This window comes from Achroia grisella, unplaced genomic scaffold (assembly GCF_030625045.1).
Source record: "Achroia grisella isolate CSIRO2021 unplaced genomic scaffold, CSIRO_AGI_Agris_v1 utg2770, whole genome shotgun sequence".
In the NCBI taxonomy this organism is placed as follows: Eukaryota; Metazoa; Arthropoda; class Insecta; order Lepidoptera; family Pyralidae; genus Achroia; species Achroia grisella.
In genome coordinates this window covers 60,552-77,237 of record NW_026712764.1, presented here as the reverse complement: position 1 = coordinate 77,237, position 16,686 = coordinate 60,552, and the positions used below count along the sequence as shown (strand labels likewise).

General features: G+C 35.4%; 3 protein-coding genes across 5 annotated transcripts in view; all 3 read right to left on the bottom strand.

Annotated features, from left to right (window-relative positions):
• Nucleotides 1-564: 564 nt before the first annotated feature.
• LOC131843077 (uncharacterized) lies at nt 565-2,973 on the bottom strand. Its single transcript, XM_059191674.1, has 3 exons — nt 2,609-2,973; nt 1,420-1,661; nt 565-871 (listed from the first exon to the last, which is right to left on the bottom strand). The coding sequence occupies exons 1-3, from the start codon at nt 2,907-2,909 to the stop codon at nt 716-718; spliced, it is 699 nt and encodes a 232-aa protein (XP_059047657.1). The 5' UTR covers nt 2,910-2,973; the 3' UTR covers nt 565-715.
• A 350-nt stretch (nt 2,974-3,323) lies between these two features.
• LOC131843068 (pre-mRNA-splicing factor CWC22 homolog) lies at nt 3,324-8,647 on the bottom strand. Its single transcript, XM_059191665.1, has 5 exons — nt 7,442-8,647; nt 5,611-6,268; nt 5,400-5,538; nt 5,138-5,243; nt 3,324-4,541 (listed from the first exon to the last, which is right to left on the bottom strand). Exons 1-5 carry the CDS (start codon nt 8,484-8,486, stop codon nt 3,457-3,459), a joined length of 3,033 nt encoding a protein of 1,010 aa, XP_059047648.1. The 5' UTR covers nt 8,487-8,647; the 3' UTR covers nt 3,324-3,456.
• A 5,047-nt stretch (nt 8,648-13,694) lies between these two features.
• Nucleotides 13,695-16,686, bottom strand: part of LOC131843066 (stathmin-2) — a 51,328-nt gene continuing 48,336 nt past the window's right edge. For all 3 annotated transcript variants that reach the window (XM_059191661.1, XM_059191660.1, XM_059191662.1), the window contains one exon: nt 13,695-16,664. In XM_059191661.1, coding sequence (XP_059047644.1) covers nt 16,581-16,664 — 84 coding nt within the window. In that variant the 3' untranslated portion in view covers nt 13,695-16,580. The remainder of the gene's footprint in view (nt 16,665-16,686) is intronic.

Below are 16,686 nucleotides of genomic sequence, written 5' to 3'. Positions count from 1 at the left end.
CGCAAAGAGCCATATGTGTATATATACGAATATGTACATACAACAACCTCTCGACTAGCAGTTTAGCACACCGCCTTACCTTCAATGATCGCGGGTTCGATTCCTTGCATTGTATAAACAGTTATATTGATAGGTATGATTGTTTGTATCCATGTATTTCTATTAGTTTTCTAGTATCAATGAAACAAGCTCTGCTTAACCTGGTACTAGATGGCGCTGTGTGAATTGTGTGCAGCCCTGAGTATTATTATATATAGTATTGTTATATATGTATAAATCTATAAAAATTGTATCATTCAGAGCGCTCGGTGGAGCTCTTGCTAAGTCCCATGATATTCCTAAGTTTATATATCAATAGTTCATGATTACAACCCTTAACAAGAGCATTTAATCTATTATTGCCAGATTGCCCAAGAACATGGTTTCATTTCTAAATATATCGCGTTTCACAACTGCCTTGGTAAGGAAGGGAGGAAACTGCTGGAAATGGGGATTGATTTCTCCATGACTCTCTCCACGTGGTTTTAACAGGAAACCATAGTATTAAGGAAATTGAACCGTGTACCTTGGAAATTGAATTTGTCATGACGAGCCAGCTGACCTCGCTGTCATCCTAGCGTTTGCCACTAGAATTAGACCTGGATTAAAACTAATCAACGGATGAAAATAAATAACTATTTTAATATTTTCATTGTTTGTTAATGAGAAACTAGACTCATTTGGGTTTAAATGGCCACGTGAGCTTCAGTCTGTATGCTCCGAATGTCAATATATGCACCAGAGGTAAGTTGGTCAGGTACATTGTGTGGAAATGAGTTATGATGTCGTAACATTCCTCGGGCTCAAATACTTCTTGACCATCAGGCGAGTCCTAAAATGAAATAAATATTAAACTACTGTAATGAATCCAATCATGCACATACCTATATATATGTACATATATAGGTAGGTATGTGTATCTTAATGTTTAGTTGATGATATATGAATTTATAATACCAATTATATACATTTATATACCACTAGCTTTTGCCCGCGGCTTCGCTTGGTTTATTTATCCCTTAGGGGATGAATTTATCAAAATTCTGTCTTAGGGGATGCCTACGTCATAACATCTACCCGCATGCCAAATTTCAGCCCAATCCGTCTAGTGGTTCGGGCTGTGCGTTGATAGATCACTATGTCAGTCACCTTTGAGTTGTATATATTAAGATGGCTAGGTTGACCTCCACGCGGTTCCACAAGGAAACCAACGTGGTAAATTGCGATTTGCTAAAATTGATGAGCTATCTACCTGAGTTCATGTACATAGTATCTTCTTCCACTGGTGCCCCGGCAGCGTAAACCATAAAAAAAAATGATATCTTTCGAAATGGAAAAATGGTATGGCGCGCACTGCTCTGCCAACTAACTCGATCTTACCTCAATAGTGTGTCGTATCATGATCTCTTTGAAGTAGTGCCACACAGCTGTTGGCGGCAGCCAGTAGTACCACTTGAAGTACAAATGGGTCTTCAAATATATAGTAAGCAAACAAGCAAGTTTGAATGCACTGAAGTCACGCTGCGCGGCATAGTCTATGGTCTCTATTAGAAAGCTTATCAGGAAATTGATTTCAGATAAATGGTTGTTAGCTACTATTTTCTTTTGAACTAAAAATGAACCTAAAATGCAAAGGGAATGTTAAAGACAATAATATTGGATAATATGGATACAAAATATACTGCACTCATCCATTATAATAATTAAATAGACTACGTAATAACAGAATGCGTGGCTATAAGTAGGATAAGATGTTTTGCCTCTTATCCTGTACATCAGGGGTGAGCAACGGACCAATTTAAATTTTATAACTGGCGGGCCGCATGTGAAGTCATTATTATCATCATCATCGCAGCCCGGAAGACGTCCACTGCTGGACATAGGCCTCCCCCAAAGATCTCCATGACGATCGGTCCTGCGCTGCTCTCATCCAATGCCTTGCAACGATCGTCCATGTGAAGTAACACTTATTAATAATAGATAAAACTTAATTATAGTGAATATTCTAAATAAAATAAAAAAAGTAAAAAAAGTAGTAAACATTTCATACATAAATTTAAATGCAAAATGAAAGCTCCCGCAGACGCGGCGCGTTCGTATTGCATGTATGAACAAGTAGCTAACAAGTGAGAAACTCGTCAGAAAAAAAAGATTGCGGATTAGATTAGCTTACCATTTTCATATAATTAATATTATAACAATATATTGATACGAGAAAGTAAAAAAAATAATTATATTTTCGAAATGCTTGGTGGGCCGTATAAACATGCATAATAGCTGTATATGTATATATAAAGTATAAAAAAATAGCTGTGTACAATGTTTGTGAGGAGAAATAAATAAAAATATATTATATATATAATTTCACCGTGTTATCTATTTTCAACCGAAACAGAGTTTAAAGAAAACTGCTTACTGACTGAAGAACAAAAATAGGTACTTACTACAAAAATCGTCTACTTTCTCCACATAGACGACTTTTTACCCTTTCCCTAAATCCTTCTTATGAAAACCAGACGGTGAAAAAGAAGAGTTCTGTATAAAATATCATTTAAAAAAACATAATAACCAAGATATTTCTTCAATCCTTTATATCTATCCGCATCAGCGGCTGCTATCATCTCCACAGCTTCGGCCTCACTCATTACGGTATTAATTAACAACTGAGGCCTGGCTTCCCGTCCTGGTTTTACAAATGGTGGCGCATCATTCTCTTTCAAGGACTGGAAATATGAAGGTGCAGATGTATGTGGCTTCAGAGGCGCTTCGCCATCTTTCAAATTTATTATAGGAGTTGATGCAGCTTTTATATGAATTTTTGAGATGCCACTGATTAGTGCACTCTTTTGGTAGTCAAGTAACGTTTCCATTTTGAGCTGTAAGCGCCTATTAAATTTTATGAGTACTTGACAAATGGTCCCGATTTTAGTTATCATATGTGATGTCAAACTTATTTAGTAAGGTTGTATGTAAGTGTCATTTTGTGTAATTGATAGGCTGCCTCTTAGATAGCCAACGTGGAGACCAGATCGTGATCCTGTTTTGCTAGTGTCTTGCCATATTCTTGTTTTTTTTTGATAAATTCAGATTGGCTTTTTGAAGAACTAGAACCTACCAATTAATATGTAATGTTTATTTTGAAGTATGAGTTTTTCACTGGAAAATTGTTAAAACTGAACAAATAAATTATCGTTATTTTACCCATACCCATCAAAAATATCCATGACTAAAAGTTTATTATTAAGTCTTATTTAATTAATTAAAAGAAATTTTTTAATACACAATTTTATTAATTTCTAAAGTTTTGGAGACCTCCAAATCCATCATGTATAATATACAATACAGTTATATTATGTACACTGTAAAATTTTATACAACTCCAGTCACAAATAATCCTAATGGGTCCTAGGTATAATACTAAGTTTTCATTTCTGCTCTTGTTTCCCAATAACGCGCGCCCAAGTCTCGCTCTTTATCTTTTCTTACACTCCAGGAGTCTTCATTTTCCCAATAACTTCTCGGGACACTAGTTTCTTCTTCATCTGAGTTAGATTTACGGTTATTGCGCTTTCTTCTGTCATGGCTTTCAGTATCTGAATCACCTTTGTCTACTCGTTTATTTCTTGAGAGATCAGTATCATTTTTTCTCTTTTCTTTATTTGAATAGGCATTTTCTTCATCACTGTTATCTTTATAGCGTTTTCTGTCTTCTCTTCTATCATCTTTCTTACTCTCTTTTTCCTGTCGTTTATACGAATCCTCTTTATTTGTTTGGCGATGGCTTTCTCTTTGCCTGTCTATATTATCACTACTTCTGTCATCTTGTTTTCTACTTTCCTTTTCGCGTTTTCTATCATCATTTTTACTGATTTCATTTCTCTTTGAATTACTTCTTGATTTTGGTTCTTCCTCATCAGTATACCTTCTGTGTTTGTCTTCCTTTTCTCGACGTCTGTTTTCATTTTCTTCTCGATTTCTTCTCTTGGGTTCTTCTTCTGTTTGTTGCCTATCATTTCGTTCTCTTTCTGAATATCTTCGTGAGTTTGAATTGTCATAATGTTCACGACTGCTATTTCGGTATCGTTCATCATCTCTCCGTCTAGATTCACCTTGTCTACTATCTCTATTTTTCCATCTGTCATCTCTTTCGTCAGAACTTTTTCTTGACTCTTCACTGCGATTTCTTGGGTCCTCACTGTGATTCCTTTCATCTCGCCTCCTATGGTTATCTGTATTCCTATGCTCATAATTTCTATCTCTGAAACTGTCGTCATTTCGCCGTGTTACATCTCGAGGCCTCACAAAATTATCGCCATCTCTGTTTATCATTTCCGATCTGTTTTCTTTTCTACGCGCATCTTTTCCATATGTATCGTAGAAGCCATCATGTCCCCATCTTTCAGTACTTTTACTTTTATTAGATTCATCAACTTCTGGTGTTTTAGGAGTTTTGTCTTTCTTCTTTTTGCTCTTCTTCTTTTCAATATTCTCCTCTTCAGAGTCTATAAAACAATATTTAACATTATACAGTGTGTGGTTAAGAGATGTTATTTCAATAGAATTGTTTTGCCAGATATACTATATTGTAAACTATGGTTTAATAATTAGAATATCCGTCATCCTGTCATCTACACCAATACATAGAGGCAAAGAATTGAAACAATTAGTCTCATTGCTGGTGATATAAATAATGTAGTGAAGGAATTTTAAAGTACATACTATCTCAGCATAAATTAGTATTATGTATCATTTCCTTGTCCTGTCCTTTATGTTTGGCTCTGACCTATTTAAATGTTTAACTGTATCGTTTTTAAATGACCAATTTAAATATAAGTATAATATTAAAGATAAATCCATGAGATATCTGTTATTGGCTTTGCTAACTGTGTAAAACTATATTTTGTCTTTAAATTGTATAAGCTGTTGATTACCTAAAATAAATAACATAAAAAAATAGAAAAATATGGTCTTTTCTTGAATCATGAGTCAGTCTAGATTCTCCATAATATGAAATCACAGAGAATAATGGTGTCTTTATCATTTCATTCTTAAACTAATAAAAAATATACAGAGAACCCATGAACAAAGTGACACTCACCACTGTCACTTGATGATGAATCTGAACTACTGCTTGAGCTTGAACTAGAGTCTGAACTGGATTCCTCACTGCCAAGATTGATTTCCGTTATTGGGGCAGGCACATTCTGCAATAAATAGATTACATTTTTTATGAGTTTTATTACTATAAATTTTGACAGCATTTAATTAATATTACAATATTATTAATTGAGGAATTCAATTATTATATTAATTAAGCATGAAAATTACAAATATTTAGAAAGTAATAAGTATTTATTTACCTTTGGCATTTGTTTTAAATGTTCTCTTAACTCATCGGTAAGTCCTCCCAAACCAATAGATGTGAAGAAGTTAATGGAAAACCTTGTGTTCTTTGGGTTGTCCCTGGGGAATACACCGGAAAATGCTGACTGCAAAGTCCTGAAAAGAAAATATAACATTAATTTCAAGCTTAAAAATAAAACATTGAACGAAACTATTAACAGAACTCACGGATCTTTCAGGCGATCATTTAACTTCTTCAATCCCATGTATTCGGCCAACTCTTGGAATAAAATCTTAATGTAAATACGACTGGAGCTGGTCGTGTCCTCCTCATTTAGCTTGACGCACTCCATTACCTCCCAGCTGATTGAATCTGTAAACAGGAGATGAGCAAAAAACTTGCTCACATTCCTCAGTCTATTTGTATCCAACCGATGTGCAGTTCCATAGGAATCCTTAAAGATCTCTTCAAATGGACCAATATACATTCGATTGATGTTGCAGAACCTCTGAGCCAATAGCCCATAGAATTTCTCATATGTTCTCTGCTCGGCACAGCAATCCAGAAACATGTGACACAGCTCCACCTCTTGACCTGGCTTCAGTTCCATTTTTAGAAGTTTGTGTGCACATTCCTCAAAGTCTAAACTAGAATTTATAGTCAAGTAAATGGTGCGCCTCAACGCTACTAGATTAGTTTCTGTGTTGTCTATAATGGTTACTCCCTTCTGTTCGCTGTCAGGTTCTTCTTCATCTGATTCATCGCTGCCACTCTCGTTGGAGCCATCTTCTTCACCAGATTCAGCATCAGAACCAAGAATTTCGTTACTTAATGTTTTGTACTTTTGTTCATTCTCTTCATACTTCTCATCGAATTTGAATACATCTGTAATTAATCAAGCAATTAATGCAGTAGCTACATAGACTGAAATAAAGCAATGATGAACTGAGGTGTACAAAATAGTTTACAAAATGTATATAAACAGAAGTTGCAAATACTTTTGGTCTATTACACCAACCTACTTAAATTGTAAAATATCCAAACAAATTCACTTAAAGTACACCTCAATATGGAAGAGGACTTCTGAAACACAGATATTTTCTATACCTACCTCAGAAGTCAGGGACTTCATAAATTATTTGTAAAAATATGTGAAAGAAAATTGCATTTCAAATGCAAAATGTTTTTTAATTTCTAGTTATAAATAATAAACAGGAAATTAACACATTCCCAAAATACTTTACAAGGTATTTTTTTCAAGGGATTACTTTCCTTACTGATATATTAAATATTGTTTCTAGTTTTAATCAATATCATTAAAGGACATAGAAGGTTGATATACTAATATTTTGCTTCAAAATATTGATTCCCAAGCATTGATTTATCAAAGATAGAACATTTAGTAATCAGATTTAAAGAATTTGTATCAAAATGAAATCTAAATCAAAATATCTTTATTCATGTAGGTCTATTACAGACTCTTATGATATGTCAAATCTACCATCAGTTTGGAATGCTTTCGAGATGTGATGTATAGAATTGGATATTACCCTTAAAAAGACATATCATTACATAGTATAAAACAAAAGTCGTTGTCACTATCTGTCTGTTAAGATGTTTAAAATTATGTAACTGATTTTGGAGCATTTTTTTTAAATAGATAGAGGGATTAAAGAGGAATGTTTATATATAATACATGTACCTACACCCATGCGGGATGAGTAGCTAGTAAGAAATAAATTAATTAAAGCAAATAGACTCCTCCCCCTATCACATGTAAAACTCATTGCCTATAAACATGAGACATGGTCATTACAAAATTTATTTAAGCACTTTGGAATAGTTATACTTATTTTTTATCTAGCACTCATTCAAAAAGCTATCTCATCATAAGAAGGAGAAAGAAAAATGTTTGTTGCTGAGCTTGTTTCTGTTTTAAATTAGTTCATTGTAGGTTTACATGTGTACAAATACAAACAACCAACCAGCACTAATTCATTAGTCAAAATATTTATTAAATACATAAACAGATACCTTAAAAAGATGTACTTGACTTACTCAAAATATCCTGCGAGTCAGTAGCTTCATCCAACATCAGCAGATGTGTGAACTGCTCCTCCTCCGGCACCAGTTCCAACTCCTCAATCAGAGCCGGGTGATCTTTGAACCCATCTTTCCACACTTGAAACATCACCTCTATCATGTACTGAACTCTTTTATCCAACTGCCCTTCATGTAGAATGTTTCTTAACATCTCAAAAATAGCATTTACACCTTTCGATGACACCTCTGTGAGTTTTTGACCACTCTCCTTCAAAAATGCTATAGCAACCTCCACAGAGTCATCAGTAGGTGTCTCTACAAGTAACGTCAGCAACTCTAATGCAAGTATCTCATGTGCGACTCTCTGATTTACAAGATGAGCTATAAACGATGCTGATGATATACATGTAGGCTTATCATTCCTCTTAAAACCTCTTTTGAATTGTATGACTAACCGTTTGAGCAGGAGTTCACCAATATTCGGGAAACGAGAGTTAACAGCTGCAACTAAGGCTGCATATACATTAGTGAAAGTGGGTGAGGCAGCTTGAGCCTGTATAACAGATCGGCAAAGCAAACCGCGACCACGTACTATGTTTTCTTTCAGTAACTCCTTTATAATTATACCAATATTACCCACATTGATTTTGTTAATATGACCGTGTATTGACTTCTTGAGTGCTTCCCAGGCGAGCCTCTGATATGCGATGGAAGATTTGTCAGTAATTTGTGCTTGCATCATGCGGAGTCGCGCTGGTGGTATGTATGCCCCACCGGTTCGCGTATTGAGCATGTCTGTCTCCTTCGCTTTCCGGACAGGCGGGTCCTTTTGAGGTGCATTCTGTGCATCGTTGCTCTGTTTCTCTTGTTTAACATGACGCTCTTGTGATCTTGATTTCGATCTCCTTCGTTTACGATTGATATCTCTGTCGCGCCTATCGTGTGGTGACCGTGATTTTGTTCGTGGTCTTTTGGATTTGCGTTCACTACGATATTCGTTATCGTCTCTTCTATCCGACTGTTTGTGTTTTTTACGCCTGATATCTCTTTCGTTTTCCATTTTAACTATTTAACACTTAGAACTATATTATAATTATTACACTATATAATAAAGAAAATTCGTTAAATTCAGGCGAATTATATTAATAACGAGAAATGTACTGAATTATGGAATGGGAATAATACAATACATTGAAACACGAGTGTTATTAGAGGCCTCAAGCGGCCATTTTTCAATTAAAAATGACAGAAAACTGAACTTGACTGACTTAATTTTTATATTTGGCAATTTGGTAAATGTTGCCAGATAAAAAAATATCCATTGTTTAAAGTTTTAAAAATTATTTTCACGGCTCTAAGTGCTTAAATTTTTATAGTTAAAAATATAAAATACCCTTTGCATTTTAAATTAACTATGAAAATTTTGACATGTAGCTAGATTGCCTAATGTTGTTTTTAATGACTTTTTTCAGAGACTGTATTAAAATTCGAATAATTGATTGGCAGTCCAAAATTAATTAGTGTATTGTATACTACGTAATAATTGTTAGTTTATAAATATAATAACTAAAAATTATATAGGCGTGTTTTAGTGATAGAAAACAGTGCAAACTTGATTTTGATTTTTTTTGGTCTTATATACAAAGTAAAGTCACTAAAGACTACACATATTGTTACGACTATTGTACCAGATGGGGTGATAGTCGTAGACATTGGTAATTGTCAATGATAGTGAACACAACATTTGATATGGGGACATTTCGGTCGGTATATTTTGGACAAAACTTGGCAGGGCAAAACATACTGGGGCGTCTCTTTTTCATTTCTAGTTTATCGGCGTTTCCTTCACCAGAGTTAGTCAAACATATAAATTGCCAGTTTTTTGTGTCCAGACTAGAATTCACGATACCTCAGCCGAAACTCAGTGATAAATCATCAGCACAGGGGGGAAGGGGATTGTTAGTAATGTGGATTGATAACCCCATTGCTAGCAATGTACCATGTCAGGTCGACCTCCACGCGGTTCCCCCTGGAAACCATCGTGTTAAATACCTGGTGAATAAGACCTCATGCTCATCTTATCATCCTCCACTGGTGCCCCGCCAGCGTAAACCGTTAGCGCAGGCGGGTGCAACATTCCATTATCAACACTCAAAAAAAAAAATCATCAGCACATTACTCTCAATATAATCGCCTTCTTAGACAAGCGTTCTTAGTTATAGTCGTCAAGTGCCACTGATGATGTTTCAAACAAGCTTAAAAGCTCATAATATTGGCTAGGTAAGGTAACGCCTAGGAAGGGAGAAAATAATAGGATACCTGGAAATAGAAGTGAATGGAACAGACTAATATGTAGGAAGGCAATTTTTAGGGTCTAGGTAGAGACTAATGATAATTATGTACAATAAAAATACCCAATTTATTAGTATTTATGACTTTATTCGTTACGACAATGAAACTACAAAAGTTGCCTGCACTTCAAACAGCAATTTTCATTACCTCACAAACTAAAGCACATTAATAATCACATAAAATATAAAATTAACGATAATAACACTAAGAGATAAGGAGAGTGACTAAAGTTACGCAAAACTTATAGAGAAACGAAAGACAGTCAATAATAAAATATAATTATAAATCGAAAGCTAACTTGCACCGCCATACATGATTTGTCTCGATTGCGAGATTCTAAAAGGCTACACAATACCCAAGGCAAATTGGTCAGAGGTTTTCACGTCTTCACCGAGAAACAAGCTAGTAACTTACAACTAGTTCCCTTACTCATATCATAGTAGATAGCGATATGGGCCGTTTACACTTTGATAAGTGTTAAGTCCAGTTGCCAAGTAGAGATGTAAAGTATTAAGTAAAAACAACGTGTAAAATTTCACGCTGTGATAAGTGTCTGTGTGAAGTAAAGCGAATCGTAATGCGGTCTATTTTTACTATTTAGTGTTTTTTCGTACGCCCGCGTACTACCAGCACTTTGACCAATCTGAACATCACACAAGTTATCTGAGAGTGTTTTCACTAAATACTTGCCAGCATAGATAAGCCATCAACTAATCACTTAATACCTGCACTTAACAAAGTGTAAACCGTCATTTAGTTAGAGAAGCAGGCAAGCAGCTCGCCCCATTACACTTCGTCGCTGCTACCTACTGTTCCACGCGGCAAGCATCTCTTAATATTATATACAATTATTATCTTTGACGTTAAAACAGATCGCTAAATGAATGGCAAAAATATACTATAAAATACATACAGGAATAATCTCACTTAACGTTCGCATCTCGCGTCGGTCCGCCACTAAATGTGCGGCGCAGCGACGGAGGACGCTCCATTATTTGGTCGTAGTTATGTAGAAAGGACTCAATCCATAAAAAGAGTTTCAATCTTTTTTTTATAACTAAATTTGAGCGCGTTTGACTGCAATGTCACCAGATGTTAAGTGATGATGCGGTCTAAGCTGTTATACGCCAGCCCAAATAAGTCTAGAAATTCGTAACATAATATATACTCAGTTATTCGTAAAGGATATACCAGGCCGAAAGACAGTGCTAACCTTCATGAAACTGAACAAATTTCTGAATGAAATGAAAAATTGAATACAATTTCTAAAGTTCATACAAATTGCATGGTTTTCGATCAATTCGTTACTAAAAATAAAAAATATATTTTCAAATATCCACTTTACTTCTAGTTGAATATGGTTCAGTGCCATAAGTACACCACCATGCTTTCATCTTGATATACCTTTTAAAACTAAACGTGTATAATCAATTATTGATATAAATACATTATTCTACTTCATCGCTGCATTCCAACATTTGTGTTTGTGTGGATTGAGTGCTTTCTACTCAACTAGGGTCCATTTGTGCCTTATTTAGCACAACGGACACGTCACGCCGCGTTACATATACATATCACTAGAGCAAAAACATCACAGAAGCGGTTTGTGTCCAACACACCGTTATCCGCGGCCCGGCGCCCGCCCACTACGTTTAAAAAAATATAAAACCCTATGACAGGCAGTTTTATATAATGATACATTCTATTGATATTGTTCCAGAGCCGATATACGAATTATACTGAGGCACTTCCGATGTTAACTATCCCTCCATCTATTTTATCGTTTGAGATCATTACGGGAAGAGTTTCAGCGCCTTAACAGCATGCACCAGTGTTTTCTCATAACACTAGAACATCTGTCAATTTTCAGAAACAACAATGTTCAGTAGGTCAGTATTTCTGATTAAGTGTACTGATACAAAACTAAAAACATTTTATTTGGCTTGAAGGTTCCAAATATATATTTATATTGATATGATCTAGCGGACTAGAACTTTAAACACGTTATAAGATTCTCAGAGCTATAACAAATTGTTTTTGTAAATCGACAGAATCGAGACTTCGCTAGTGAATGCTATTAAATTTAATCGCGTAGACTAGACGTGGCGTAATGGCGCCACACGCCATCGCAGAGCGCAACCGCCATTTCACGATTTAAAGACCGTCATTCAAAATGAATCCATATAGACATGTCAGATGGATAATCACTTAATTGTAGATGAATACAGTGTACATAATTACATTCAAATTTTCCTTTATTTTAATTGGATAATCACTTAATTACAGATTAGTTCGGTATATATTATTAGATTGAAATTCTCCGTAACTTTTGCTAAATTTATGACTATTTCTATTGAATCGAGTGTATATTAACTTTCACAATATTACACTGTTCTAAAAAGTTATTAGCTACCATTACCATCCACTCATCTGGACTGCATCTATATGAATATTTCGAATGTCAGACTCAATGAACACGCGACGCGACTTCCTTCCTAAACAATCTTCGATATAAAACAATACTATATAAAATATTATATTACAATGGACAGTCATAGCGAACGGCGATTCAATGATACAAACATGAGTCAAACTTAAATTTAGATTATACTTGCCTAAAATACTGTTACATTTGCGTATGATAAACATTAAAAATAATGATATAAGTCTATAACTAAAGACGGGGCTTAGTTATTCTCGTCCCCGTCGAGCCTCCTCAACGCTTGCGGCCAGCCCGATGCCCGCCGCAGGCCGCTCGTACGTCACTCATCAACTCATCATTTGCCGAGGGTTCCACACTAGGTTTTTATTTAGCCTCTGCGATTACGAAACGCTCTATTGGGTACTTCCACAAAATATACATGGATAAATATACCGAGTAACTTTGTTTGCCGTGTGTACAAAAATGCGGCAACACTAGGACCATGTAGGAAATTAATTAACATTTATTTTTAATTTTATCACTAATTAGACAGATTTATTTTTCATTTTCATTTGAATGCTTTTTCATTTATTAAAATAATCCTTCAAATTTTTCAAAAAAAATGTTAACTTTGCACTAATATATTCTTTTAACGATAACCAAAAATATTCTTCTTTCTCCCTCATCGTTAGGCAAATTCGCCCTAGTCACTATAACAAAATAAGATGTGCAGCGGGTTCCGTAGTAACGTACGCCGTCTACACATACACATACACAAAACACATGATTTGTAATTCTTACTGTACTTTTAGATTTAAATCTCTACTCTCATTGATTTTAACACATAATAATTTTCTATAGTGCTTCAATTGTCTACGAACAGCAAAGTCACCCGGTATAGACGAATTAACAATCAGCTTGCACCGGTACAGAACCCTACATTTGACTAGCCGGCTTTTAGTAAAGTCCGTGTGATATTACTATAGTCTAAGGAACAAAACGCGACGGATATACTAAAAGCCGGTGTACACTGAGATCATTCCTAAAACTTTCTTAACATTAATAAAATAGGCCTATTTTAAAATAGCGGCGTTATACCGGTGAAAATAAAATACAATTCATAAGCATGATCGCGAGGAAATTTGTTGTGGTGTAGGCGTGTTTGTGTGTAACACAAGTTTTTTTTTTAAACTGTGACGTTGGCAAACATACGGCCCGTGTGTAAACTGTTACCGTAGCCTATGTACGCTAGGAACACCAGGGGTGTCACATGCGCGTTGCTGAATATTACAAGGATGCTACAGGGTGCTTATTTACTTTGTATTATCACAATATCCAACATGTTACAACTACAACGCAACTGTGTGATAACAGATGATACAATCTTAAGAGCTTTTACTACTGAGCTATCGAAACGTGTGTATTATCTGTAAATTTTCTTGAACTTTTCTATATTTCTTAGTTACATTGTGTAGGAAATTATGTAGGACCTTCTAATATTGTCCATAATTTTTTGCATGTACCATTGTCCCACTTATTACAACCGCTAAACAGCCTGTGTAAGTTGTATTTGATTTAGGAGAGTGGGATGCGGCTATTAAAGAAGTATGAGAGCGTGAGAAAAGAGGAATGTTTCTCACATTAGACCTTAGGTATAGGAGGAACGTGATTGGTCAATGTAATAAATTTCCTTCATATTGCAAACTTCCATAATGCGGAGCAATTTTCTTTTACTGGTTGACACTATAAGGCGAGGGACTGTTCAGTCTTTACATGGTCATCTTATTCCGTCAACTCGTTTGCTCAATTGTAATAAAAAAAAGTTTGAAAAATCGACAGATAATGCAGAGTCGCTGCGACACTTCTGTAATAAACGCTTTAAGTGTCAAACACTAATACAAAACAATAAAGACAAATAATTCATACATTACGTGCACTGTGCACTTTATGAAGATGCTAGTGTTGCCATTGTAATTACATGAAAATATAGATACAATCAATTTTATCTCCCATTCCATTTACATACGGTTTGATTTACTTGTCTTTTTTGTGTCGTAAACATCGAGCATCTACCGTTACCAAACACCTCAACAAACTAGTAACTTTCAATATACTTTGAGTGGGTCATATATTAAATGACCTTTGTATTTTAATTCAACTTTATTTAGTGTGTTATCGTCCATGTTTCTTATCTATAATGAAAACACCTAATTAATGCCAATAGATTTGAGTACTGAACTTTTGCGTGTCTTCTATCTCGCTTACACACAAGCCACTAAAACTGTGTGATAGAAAGTGATGGTTATGGATGATAAAGCATCGAATGGGACAAGGGAATTATTAGTATTAAGGACTAGTTACTTATTGGAAATATTGTACACTCTTATACAATCTCCACGCAATCCACAAAGAAAAGTATAGACTATAGTTTTCTTTGGCTAGATGGAACCATCTGATTTCATCCTCATCCATTCATCCTTCACTGATGTATTCCTAATATTGGTCAACACTAAAACCCGCTTAGTTCGATGAAAAGTCAAGATGTTATTCTGGAATGAACTGTGAAATTATTTACACTTTTTTGAAAGTTAGTTCTGTCCAACTTGTCCAACTTAAATTTCCTTATAGTAACTTCCTTGTAAATCCCTTGACTACAGAAACTTAAGAACAGAACACGACAAGACAGACGCGTGGTCAGGTCAGCTAGCCATTTTATAGTCTAACTAACCTCTATTCTGCTTACTTTAATATTAATAGTAGGTCAGACATATTTGTGTTCAAATTTATTGGCAGAAATTCGGCGCGCGCACCCTCCATTGGCTATAACATTTTGGCCGTAACACATAATTGAATGAAGCCACAGACGTTGATAGTAAAACTGATTACACGGATAGGTCCATTCGACGTAACAGTAAACATGTAAAATACGTACAAGATTGTAATCGAATGTCGTTTTAATATAGGGATCCCGATAAAGCATACGGTCCGCCTGGTGGTTTGATGAATGAATATGAAATGGTGCACCCGTTTGCGCTAACTTGTACGCTGGCGAGGGGTGCATCAGTGGATGATAAGATGAGCATGAAGTTAGGCCAGGGTAGCAAAATCACTAGGAATCAACCATGATGGTCTCCAGGGTGGACCGCCTGCTCAGTGGTACCGATGGTAGTTTATAAACTTAGGCCTGAATATAGAATTTTTGAGATATTACAAGCTGGATTAGATCATTAATCTCTCGGTTACAACAGCACTTTGCAACTGAGAGCTTTAGTTCGACAGAATTGCAATTACATAAGAAACAATTAACAGTTACTCAAGTTTAATAGCAACACTGTATTGGAAATCTGTTTCTAACAAGAATTATTAGCAACTTCATTTCTTCGAGCTCTTGGGTGAAGAGTAATTATTAACTTTAGAATTGTCAGCAACTTCATTACATAATCAACAGTTTTTAGTAACTTTTTTCAGTACATTTCAAACACATTACTGTAGTACGCATCACATGGACCTTATCCAATTATAAGGTGGATTTAGACTAAGCGACATCTTCTTAACTTAGGTATCTTCTAAGGTATTTAGTCTAAGTATACTAAGAGATGTTGATAACTAAGTATATTCATTAATTAGAATTTGTACGTTCTTTTGTTATTGTTCATCTATTTACAGGCTAATCCCCTTACGTGGTATTATATTGTAAAATTCAGACTGTTCAGTCTAAATCCACCTTGCTAACATTCACTTGTATGTATATTTATGATCAGATGATCTAGACAAGTGGCAAACACTATGTATATGCTGATTTTCTTTAGATAACATATTTTGTAAATAATATTGGCATATTTTTTTATCGAAATAACGGCGTATAATATGAACAGACAGAAGATTTTAAATTGTCAGAATGTTTAAAATAGCCGTGAAATATCAACAGGTCACAAAATATATGTTACGGGAAACGTACCGTTATTTAATAGGTATAATTATTATTGTACATATTTTTACCCTTTTTATACTAAGAGAGAAAAAACCTAATATGAAATGAGACAGTCTCCTCATTGGAGCTACAGTTTTCTCCCATCAACAGATTCCCACAACAATCCCTGTTTTTTTTTCTAAAAACATTATTATTCTTTCTACAACAAATTTCGATATAAAGACATGCCGATGCTCTTACTAAACAATGCCACCTTTGAGAAAGCAAATCACATAGATATTCCTACGCATGAGATAGAACGAGACAGCAATATACGGTGTTCTTTCTCGTGCAATACATGTGGGTATGGTGACGTGTCCGCCACTCGTCTAGGGGCGTAGCGCTAATGATCGTGTGGAGGTCCCCGGGGGCGGCTGCGGGCGCGGGGCGGCGGGGGCGGCGGAGGAGGCCTAGCCGGAGGCTCCATCGACGGCCGCAGTGTCACACTCTGCGCGCGCACTCTTGTTCTGTCGCACCAGCTCAGCGCGTCGCTCCTGCAAATGAACGTCAAATTAT